Source organism: Salarias fasciatus, chromosome 10 (genome assembly GCF_902148845.1).
Source record: "Salarias fasciatus chromosome 10, fSalaFa1.1, whole genome shotgun sequence".
Taxonomy (NCBI): Eukaryota; Metazoa; Chordata; class Actinopteri; order Blenniiformes; family Blenniidae; genus Salarias; species Salarias fasciatus.
Window position 1 is genome coordinate 22,397,159 of NC_043754.1, and position 10,269 is coordinate 22,407,427.

A 10,269-nucleotide genomic window follows, 5' to 3' on the forward strand; every position below is an offset into this window, starting at 1 on the left:
ATTAAGGCGCACCGCAAGGACCAACACCGGTGTCCTCTTCAATTCACTTTTCATATTTAGTGTCTGCAAGGAGGACAGAAACAGAAATTACACAGTTGTGCCAGTCGGTGGTAGGTGGTGTCTCCACTTTTACAAAGAAACGGTATTTAAAGGTCACTTTACAAAAAAAAGGGGAAAAAAAGTTGGAAAAATAAACTTCATTAGCACAATATATTATTTATCTAAGTATTAGTTCCTCAAAGAAGGAAAATACAAAGAAAGCCTTTACCAAGCAGAATGTGAAGAATAATTTTGCACATTATTTTAACACAAATTTTATTTCTCAGATTTTCATTGAATCGAGGTTTGAAATTCCTCAGGGAACGACCCAACATCTCAACACTAACTCACTCACTGCTCAGAGTTTAAATTACAGTCACAAAAAACACATCAGAGACAAAAACAGATGGACGGACAGATCCTTTTTATTTAAAAGTGCAAAAAACGAACATGTTTTGGTCCTCGAAGATTCAATTTTCCCCTGAAACCAGTTTCACACATGTGGACTGGCTCATTCTGCAGGATTCAGAACCATCGGCAATAAACACTTTGGGAGGGTTTGATCCCAACTGCAGGAATCAATCCATCCCAGCATGCATCAGGTGTTTTTTTTTTTTTTTTTTTTTTGTTTTTTTAAATGATTGCCATCCAGAAACATAGGACAAAGTTCCACCTGCCAGCGCTCCTCCAGTGGATGACACCGCTCGCGTCGGCGTCCATCCAGGCGTGGATCTCAGGACCTGCTGCTCCAGCTTCACACGTTAGCATTTAATGATCCGTCTTCAGTAATCCGGCGTGAGACGAAGTCAGAGTGCAGACCGGGATTTGAACCCATGGTCTCGTTGGAGGGCTCGGCCGCTCTGTGCCGGTTGTGTTTTCCAGCACTGCTTCCTGGTGATGCGGCCGCAGCAGCCAGCCGGAGCAGCTGATTGGCTGAGAGCATCTCCCTCAGGCTAACGTGGATAAGAGGGAATTCCGGTGTGTGTGTGTGTGTGTGTCTGCAGTGATCTGGTGGGATTCCAAGTGTGGGCGTCTGACCTTTGACCTCACTGTCGCTTGGGTTTGTCCTCGGACCGCAGCAGACTCGCGTACAGCCGCAGGAAGGAGTAGCAGACGCCCGCCGCGCAGTACACCGACGTCACCAGCAGGGGGAGGAAGGGCAGCCTCTGTTGCCACGGCGACAGCGGGAAGACGACTTCGCAGCCTATCGCCACGGCGACCAGGCCCAACAGGTACACCACCTCCAGGGGGCGGAGCAGGGGGCCGCGGCCGCTGCCGTGAGAAGAGATGGGAGAAGTTTCTGACACGCCTGAACCTTAAAGTAAAGTGAAACGGCGCCGGAGCGGGTCTGGACCTCACCTGTGGAGCTTCCTGAGAGCCGAGAAGGAGAAGACGGTGAACATCAGCATGAGGGACGCTTTGATGAGCAGCTCTGCGGGAGACAAACACTCGGTGAGCGGCCGCACAGGAGGGGGCGGGGCCTCGCTCCACCCGCCGCGCGGCGGCCCGCTCACCTGCCGGAGTGAAGAGCAGCGGGAACAGCGAGTAGTGTCCGGTGGTGGCCAGCACCAGGAAGATCCCAGCATCCTCTCTGCTCTCCACCGCCAGGAAGCTGCGAGCGGGAATGGTAGAGAGAGACGGTTCAGAGGCGTCGTGGCCCGGAGGGGACGGCCGAGGCGGCGGGCGGCGGCGGGGCCCACCTGAGCGGCAGGATGGCGAGCAGGACGGCCTTCTCGTGGACGTGCCAGCCGAACAGGAAGGAGCCCAGAGCGCAGATCAGCAGGCAGCGCAGGAAGCCGCGGGCGCCGCGGGGGCGCCGCCAGATGGACGCCAACGCCGGCTGCAGCGGGACAGAGGGAGAGGATGACGCTGGTGGAGCGGTACGCCGTTTCCATGACGACCGGCCGGACGCGTTAGAGCGGGGTTCCGGAACCTTCACGACCAGAAGGGAGGTGTTCAGTGTTGAGAGTTACCAGGATGGAGAGCAGGGTGCAGAGCAGAGTGACGGCGGGGGACACGGAGGGGAGCGCGGCATGCTGGGACTCCTGGACCAGCCCGCCCGTCATGGAGGCTCGGGGAAGCTCCGCCTCCTGCAGCAGCTTCAGCCGGACACCTGCCAACAGAAAGAGTCAGACCGCCGCCGCCGCCGTGTGGCCGCGGGCCGTCTGTGTGGGCGGGGCCTCACCCAGCGTGGCCACGCCTTTGTCCAGAAGGTTGTAGAGGGCCCAGACGTTGGGCGCCCAGTAGGCGTGGCAGAGGCCCCTCCGGAAGGGGAAGAGGCGGGAGAGGACCTGCGGCAGCTGGCCCTGAAACACACCGGGACGGGAGTGACGCACGGCCAAGAGGGGCACACACACACACACACACACACACACACACACCCACACCCACACACACACACACACACACACACACACACACACACACACACACATACAGTCTTGTATTTCTATCCTTGTGGGGACCGTCCATTGACTCCCATTCATGTCTAGCCCCTAACCCTGACCCTTACCCTAACCCTAACTCACACCACAACAAAGCCTAACCCTAAAGAAATGTTTTTGCACTTTTACTTTTTTCATTAACAACAACATGGTCAAGAAAACACTGTTTACCTACTGTGTACCTACTTAGGACCGGAAAAAGGTCCCCACAAGGCACGTCGTTCCACGTTTTGCTATCCTTGTGGGGACATTTGGCCCCGACAAGGATAGAAATACAAGAACACACACACACACACACACACACACACACACACACACACACACACACACACACACACACACACACACACACACACACACACACACACACACTCACCATTAGGATGAACGGCCCAAACGACACCGCACACACCGACAACACCAGACCGCCCAGCGCCAGCAGACGCAGCGGGCTGAAGCTCCTCCACCGCAGCGAGCCATCTGCACCACACACACACAGCTGGTTACACACACGTACGGTTCTGACTCGTGTGTGTGTGTGTGTGTGTGTGTGTGTGTGTGTGTGTGTGTGTGTGTGTGTGTGTGTGTGTGTGTGTGTGTGTGTGTGTGTGTTACCCTTGTTGTCTTGTGTGAAGCAGTAGCTCCTCAGCAGGTAGACGCCGTACGCTGGAGCCACGTACAGGTAGATGTGCTTCAGGTTGAGCAGGACGGCGAACAGCAGCGCCCCCTGCAGGTGCTGGGACTGATCGCCACAGCGACGGAGAGAGGGTCACACCCTTCTGCGCAGTGTGTGAGTGTGTGTGTGAGCGTGTGTGTGTCATACCTGTAAGTGCTTGGCCACTGAGAGCATCAGGAACCCGAAGAGGAAGCCGTTATACTGGAAGTGAATGTCTGAGAGGCGGCGTGAAGGAAGCAACGCGTCTGTTAGATCCAGTCCCAACAAGCCACTCTGGACCGGGACGTGAAACGTTTCCTTTCAGCCCACTGTCACCTGGACCGGTAAAACCGTGCCAAAGCTCATGTCCTGCAGCTGTTGCATTGCGGGTGTTTTGAGGTAGTTTGACAGCAGCGAGGTCGCCGGCTTCCCTGTCAGTATTTCAATTGTGTTTCATCTGCTCCTCAAACAATCAGACACACGAAGAAAGGAAATATCAGACAGTAAAGGACAATAAAGACGGGACTGGAACAGATGAAAACCCATCAGAAGGATACGGTCGACGATGAGGAGGCCGAAGTTCCACAGCAGCAGAACGGACAGGATGAAGGACGGCCGGCTTAAAACGTCCCGACTGCCTTTCTTCTCCCGAACGCACCGGCAGCACCTGCATCGGGACGGACAGAGGACAGGAGGGACAGAGGTCAGGAGGGCAGGAGGGACAGAGGTCAGGAGGGAGAAGAGGTCAGGAGGTGGTCAGGAGGGAGAGATGACTATTTGTCGTTTGTGGCTGTTTTTTTTTTACATCTATTGTGTGTCTTTGTTTCTATTTCATTATCTAATTTGTGTCTCGGTTGCATGTTTCCCCTCTGCTTTGTGTCTCTGTGATGGTCCGACTTTCTACTGTGTGTGTGTGTGTGTGTGTGTGTGTGTGTGTGTGTGTGTGTGTGTGTGTGTGTGTGTGTGTGTGTGTGTGTGGGACTCACTCTCTGACGGCGTAGATGAAGACTCCGTCGGTGAAGATGACCGACAGCCTCTGGAACAGCACGGTGGGCGGGCTGGCGTAGTTGAGGTTGTGCACCAGCAGCATGTCGCTGTCGAAGCGCCGGGCCGCCTGGGACAGGCCCAGCTCGAACCAGGCGAAGAGCGGCGGGTAGTCCAGCGTCCACTCCGACGTGTTCTGCAGCGCCCCGGGGAAAGTTCTACATTAATGATGCTGCTACTGTCAGGCGCTGTGCTGCGGTGGCGCCTCCTACAGGCCACACGTGACAGTTTTTGAGAAATTAAAATGTATATCAGAACACAAAGTTTCAAAATGCGTCATTTCAGTGTAAGAAAAGATCTGCTTTTTCACAGCAGTGGCTGAAGTGGCCCAGGCATTTAGCACAGCTGGTTTTTCCTCTGTTCTGCTGCTGCTATCTGTAGAAGAGCTGCGTAGGAAGTAAAACATCAGCTGTGTGTCTGAGCGGCAGCCTCACCTCGTAGTACCAGCGGGACACCGGCAGGCTGTGTGTGATCGCCAACCAGTTCCTGTGCACCTCGAAGTCTGTCGACCGGCTGCAGGGACAGGGACACACACACACACACACACACACACACACACACACACACACACACACACACACACACACACACACACACACACACACACACACACACACACACACACACAGTCATCAGCAAACAGCTCACGTCAGAACTGCTCTTTCATTTCCTCAATCTGTTCCTCATGCCAGGCCTGGAGATTGCATGTTCTCCTTATGGCTGTGTTTCCTCTGTGCTCCCTTAAGACTTCTTTGTCCACACAGTTTTTCCTCTGCCCGCTTGATAAATTAAGAAAAAAAAAAAACTTGAAGCCATTTCACAGCTGCTTTTGAACAGATATTGTTCACCTTTTCCAGACAGCAGCTGTCTTTCTAGAGATAGCCACACTGTTGACGCCATGCTGTCAGTGTCAGGGTAAGTTTATAAGAATCTGCAGGATGCAACAGTTTTAGGAGATGACTTTTCACTGTTTTGCAACATAAAGTTTCATTCAAATTGGCTTTAAGTTGAGATTGTAGTCATTTTCTGTCGTAATTATTTGGTGTTTTTTGATATATGGACATTTCCATCAAGTATACTCTGTGCCACAGTTCAGAAGAACTCCAAAATTTAAACTGAAAGGTTTTATGACATTATTTTAGCTTCAAGATGAAACTGGACTGTAATGAAGCCCCGGAACTGAAATGAAATGGACACCACTGATTTATTACATCAGACCACGTGTTTGTGAGGCTGTTGTTTATTCATAAAACTTAAGAGAAACGCTGCTGAACTCCAGCTAAGAACGGATGTTTTAGAGACAATAAGAGGGAAGCAACACACTCAGCTCCAGTCCTCCCTCATCCAGCAGGCTGTTAGCCGGATGCTAGCAGCTGAAGACAAACCTTTAGCAGTTTTCACACTGAATGAGGTACAAACGTCGAGCGGGAGGGGTGCCGATTAACTGAAAGATTCAACAGGAAACTGTGCGCACTCACTATGCGTTGATGAAAAGACATTTTAGCAGAGAAACTCCGACAGCTACCGCTGGAAACCAGCTGAGCGCGTCTCCCGCCGCCATGACAGCCGGCCGCCTTCAACACTGACACAACTTTATTAACAACACGGGCCGGACAGACGGTCAGCGCTCCACGTTTTAACACTTTCTGAATTTTGTATTCATTTCTTTTTTTTGAAATAAGTCAAATATATGGCAGATTATATTTATTATTTGTGTGCATAAATTGTTTTTAAGTATTTTTAAAGTTTCCAAGAGAAGTACAGATGGCGAGACTCGTGACGTAATCATTGAGTTGCGTTCCAGTTTCCCCGTAAAGTCGGAAATTATAAAATGTGTTTCTTAAAAAAAATATTTGTAAAGCACTTTTCATGTCACTGATCAAAACGTAATGAGGGGAGAGTCGTTCTATTTGTAGTTCGTTTGTACGGAGCCCCGGACATGACATGGTAAAAAAAAAAATTAAATTGTGGCCACGAATTACTAATTCGTTCCCACGAATTAATAAATCGTGCGCACGAATTACTAATTCGTTCCCACGAATTAATAAATCGTGCGCACGAATTACTAATTCGTTCCCACGAATTACTAATTCGTTCCCTCGAATTAATAAATCGTGCGCACGAATTACTAATTCGTTCCCACGAATTAGTTATATCATTCATATACTGAACAGTTCAGTCAAGTTGGCAGCATATTGACAGATACGGACTTTCAGTCTCAATAACTCTTTAACAAAATGTCAGTAACATACAAAGGGCGCTGCATCCCATCGTTGTGAGGTGGACGATATGCTACAAGTTCATTTTTATTAAAAAATATCTGTCTATCAAGCAGCAGAAACAATATTGATTTCAATCAGCACCCGGTAGTGCTGCGGGCTTCAGGGACCGTCTACAATTTATAAGACGCTGCAACAGTGAAGACAAATAGCTCAAAAAAAAAAAAAAAAAAAAAAAACCCAACAACTAAAACAACAACAACAAAACAAACGTAATACCACCACTGGGATTTACTACAGTGTCACCATAATCGCTACAACCTTCATTTGTCTCCTATCAAATTTATTGGATATGGTGTTTGTCTTCACTGTTGCAGCGTCTTGTAAGTTGTAGACGGTCCCTGAAGCCCCCAGCACTACCGGGTGCTGATTGAAATCAATATTGTTTCTGCTGCTTGATAGACAGATATTTTTAATAAAAATGAACTTGTAGCATATCGTCCACCTCACAACGATGGGATGCAGCGCCCTTTGTATGCTACTGACATTTTGTTAAAGAGTTATTGAGACTGAAAGTCCGTATCTGTCAATATGCTGCCAACTTTACTGAACTGTTCAGTATATGAATGATATAACTAATTCGTGGGAACGAATTAGTAATTCGTGCGCACGATTTAATTATTTCGAGGGAACGAATTAGTAATTCGTGCGCACGATTTATTAATTCGTGGGAACGAATTAGTAATTCGTGGCCACAATTTAATTTTTTTTTTTACCATGTCATGTCCGGGGCTCCGTACGTTTGTGACTCTGGAGATGATTTTTGTGTTTTTGTATTTGGTCCCTTTGCAGTTGTTGTGTGCGTCTATCTGTAGCTGTTTTGCGGTTCTTTTTTTTTTTGGAGTGGGATTATGTCTCTTTTATTTTTCTGTGTATTTAAATTTTCCTTTTTTGTTGCCTTTGTTCATTTGTCATCCCTGTTATTTATTAACTTCACATTTAACCGTTTTATAATTTTACTTCACAATGTACTGAAATCATTCATCATTCACTTATCTTTTTGTATCATTGTTTATATTTTTAGTTTACCACTGTAATTTTTCAAAATGTATTTAATTTTATTTATTCATTTTAAGGTTATTTCGTTAAAAATGTATATCACATGTTTTTTTTTTATCTAACCTCTTTCTCTGAATTGTGTTCATTTTTGTATTTGATGTCTATCCAAGTCATAATAATTACCACTACTTTCATAACATCGATCATCCAATTTCACAAACTATTAATAAAATAATATCAGTGAAATCAAATTATCATTCAGTGAAGTCATACACTTAAATTCATCCGCTACAATGTAAAGACTGAGGTTTATCTTTAACTTGTTTAAAATAAAGTAATCTTTTAGTTCAATAAAGATACTCGAGTACTTTAAGTGAGGACGCTTTGGATTCCTGCGGTCCTTGAACGCAGCGTAGTCTCTGTCAACGGCCATCCGGGTTGAGTGTGTGTATGTGAAATCTGTCACTGTCACTGCAGCAGCTGGAGTCTGTGTGTGTTTGTGTTTGTGAGTGTGTGTGTGTGTGTGTGGTCAGGTTATCTTCCACACAGCCTCACGGGGACTCGCCGTCACCTCTGGCCGGGGATGAGCGCTCTGCTGCGGCGCTGCGACCCGCGGAGGGTCGGGACTTGGAGAGGTGAGTCCCGGCACCGCCGCAAAGCATGACGGGACAAGCCTGACTCAGAGTACCTGGAGTACTTTTACTGAAGTACGACAAACTTTACATCCCCAGAGTGTCTTTGTGATTGTTGTGAATGTGTGTGTTCTAGTTTTGTGTGTTCTTGTTGTGTTTGTTTGTTTGTTTGTTTGACCTTTGATCTTCCACCAGTCAGTGAGAGGCCATGTCAAGAAGCAGGGTTTTGTCTTTTCTCAGAGTTTTCTGTCCTTATTTACCATTTAAATCACTACAGATGATAAATTCTCTTGAATTTATCCAGAGACAGCGGAGACTTACGGCCTCGTCACTGACGTCTCTAAAGAATGTTTCTGTACTTGTCCAACAGTCTGTTTAAGTCCACGAGGCTCTCATCCAAAATAATGGTCAGTCACACATGGCAGAACTGCAGAAAACTTATCAAGGAGCAACTGCTGGCGAAGGGTTTGTGATCGGTCAGATGCTGCCAGCTCCGCCCCTTTTACATGAACCCTGGGCTGCATTACTGAGATGATAGCGAGCTTGGTGGTACTGCTTATCAGGACCCTGAATGTCTGAGTTTTCAGATTAGTGTGTGTGTGTGTGAGTCAGGTTTCCATGTGGGCGTGGTGCTGTCGACCTTTGACCTGAGGAAAGTGGAGCTGACGCCTCTGGAGCAGAGGAAGCTGACGTTCGACTCCCACGCCATGGTGACGGAGCTGCAGAGCAGCGGTGAGAGGAAACTCCTCCACCTCGCTGGAGAGTCTCAGAAAGCTGAAGCTGGGTTTGTGTGGCGGCGCAGGTTTGGAGAAACGGCAGGCGGAGCTGGTCGTCTCAGCTCTGGTCACTCTGACCACGGCCAACATGGACATCGTCTATAAAGACATGGTGACCAAAGCCCACCAGGTACCCTGAGCCTTCCACGCCAAGTCCACCTCTGAACAGGAAATGATGCTCGGTTGCCGCGCTGGAGACGCGTTTCCAGCAGCGTGCAGGTTAACGCTGACGCTGGCTGATTTATTTGCGATTCCCGCGTGTTGTCGTCCTGCAGGAGATCGCGCTGCAGCAGATCATGGCTCACCTGGACGCCATCAGGAAGGACATGGTGATCCTGGAGAAGAGCGAGTTCGCAAACCTGCGATCTGAGAACACGGTGCTGTGGACTCCACCTCCACCCAGCCCACAACTAACAAAACGCAAAACAACCACAGACAGACACTGAACGACTCCGTGTGATCATGACCGCCGTCTTGTGTTGTCGCTGCAGAAAATGAAGCGAGAGCTGGAGCAGCTGCAGAACAGACTGAAGGTGAGTCGGAACTGGACGGGAGTCGCAGCCTCAGCAGACGCCGTCGCCAACTCCACCGTGTCCTCCCCTTCCAGGAGGAGAGCCAGAAGGTCCGAGCAGAAACCAAACTGGACATCAACCTGGAGAGGAGCAGGATGTCTGACATGGTGAGCTTTGGTCCCGAGCGCCACGCCGCCTCCCCTCGCGCTCCAGCGCTTCAACAGGCGGTCCCTTCTGTGTTCCTCTCTCAGTTTACCGACCAGGAGAAGAAGCTGATGGAGGCGACGTCAGAGTTCCATCACAAGGTCAAAACATACAGGGACAGAGTTGGACTCCAGCTCAGCTCAGTGAGTCTCTGGCTGATGGTTCTGACCCGGTTCTTCCTCCAGAAAGCCGACCTGGAGAGCGACAACATGGAGATCAACAGGAAGATCGACCTGCAGGTGGCGTCACTCAAGACCCTGCTGGAGTCTCTCAAACTGGAGACGGTCCGCTACCTGGCAGGTAACCCACGACCGCAGAGGAAGAACGGCTCCGGGCGGAGAACAGTGCCAGCTGACGTGTTTGCGTTCCCCCTCAGCCACCGTCTTCTCCTGCCTCGCCATCGCTCTGGGAGTGTACCGCCTGTGGAGGTGAACGCCGCGCTCTGATGTCAGAACTTCATTCCAAGTCGCATCGCTTTTAACCCGTTTCAAACATTTAATAAAATGTTTTTTTTTTAATCAGCCTTCCATTCTTTGACTGAGACAAATCTCAGGTAATTTAAACACTTTCAACTCCAAACGAGTGTAAATAGAGATCATTTACTGTGAAAATTTAGTTTTTTACCTTTGATTTGAATAAATTTGTTCAATTTCATGGCAACAAAGCTGTAAATGTAGTTCTGTTG

General features: G+C 49.0%; 2 protein-coding genes across 2 annotated transcripts; one reads left to right on the forward strand and one right to left on the reverse strand.

The window, feature by feature from the left end:
- Positions 1-444: 444 nt before the first annotated feature.
- alg8 (ALG8 alpha-1,3-glucosyltransferase) lies at positions 445-5,750 on the reverse strand. The gene is made up of 13 exons (XM_030101452.1): positions 5,661-5,750; positions 4,617-4,695; positions 4,125-4,318; positions 3,696-3,805; positions 3,307-3,374; positions 3,099-3,225; positions 2,860-2,963; positions 2,225-2,345; positions 2,013-2,152; positions 1,740-1,879; positions 1,554-1,651; positions 1,399-1,471; positions 445-1,311 (listed from the first exon to the last, which is right to left on the reverse strand). The coding sequence occupies exons 1-13, from the start codon at positions 5,741-5,743 to the stop codon at positions 1,086-1,088; spliced, it is 1,563 nt and encodes a 520-aa protein (XP_029957312.1). The 5' UTR covers positions 5,744-5,750; the 3' UTR covers positions 445-1,085.
- A 2,142-nt stretch (positions 5,751-7,892) lies between these two features.
- On the forward strand, positions 7,893-10,121 carry ccdc90b (coiled-coil domain containing 90B). Its single transcript, XM_030101479.1, has 9 exons — positions 7,893-8,095; positions 8,705-8,824; positions 8,895-8,998; positions 9,144-9,245; positions 9,360-9,401; positions 9,476-9,547; positions 9,632-9,685; positions 9,770-9,884; positions 9,961-10,121. The coding sequence occupies exons 1-9, from the start codon at positions 8,044-8,046 to the stop codon at positions 10,014-10,016; spliced, it is 717 nt and encodes a 238-aa protein (XP_029957339.1). The 5' UTR covers positions 7,893-8,043; the 3' UTR covers positions 10,017-10,121.
- Positions 10,122-10,269: the final 148 nt, after the last annotated feature.

Coding starts and splice junctions, on each gene's coding strand:
- alg8 (XM_030101452.1), bottom strand. CDS start 5,743: ATGGCGGCGGGAGACGCGCTCAGCTGGTTTCCAGCGGTAGCTGTCGGA. Junction 4,319..4,616: donor TGTCCCGCTGGTACTACGAG/GTGAGGCTGCCG, acceptor GGGGCGCTGCAG/AACACGTCGGAGTGGACGCT. Junction 1,652..1,739: donor CTCGCCATCCTGCCGCTCAG/GTGGGCCCCGCC, acceptor TCCCGCTCGCAG/CTTCCTGGCGGTGGAGAGCA.
- ccdc90b (XM_030101479.1), top strand. CDS start 8,044: ATGAGCGCTCTGCTGCGGCGCTGCGACCCGCGGAGGGTCGGGACTTGG. Junction 9,402..9,475: donor AGCTGCAGAACAGACTGAAG/GTGAGTCGGAAC, acceptor CTCCCCTTCCAG/GAGGAGAGCCAGAAGGTCCG. Junction 9,548..9,631: donor GGAGCAGGATGTCTGACATG/GTGAGCTTTGGT, acceptor TTCCTCTCTCAG/TTTACCGACCAGGAGAAGAA.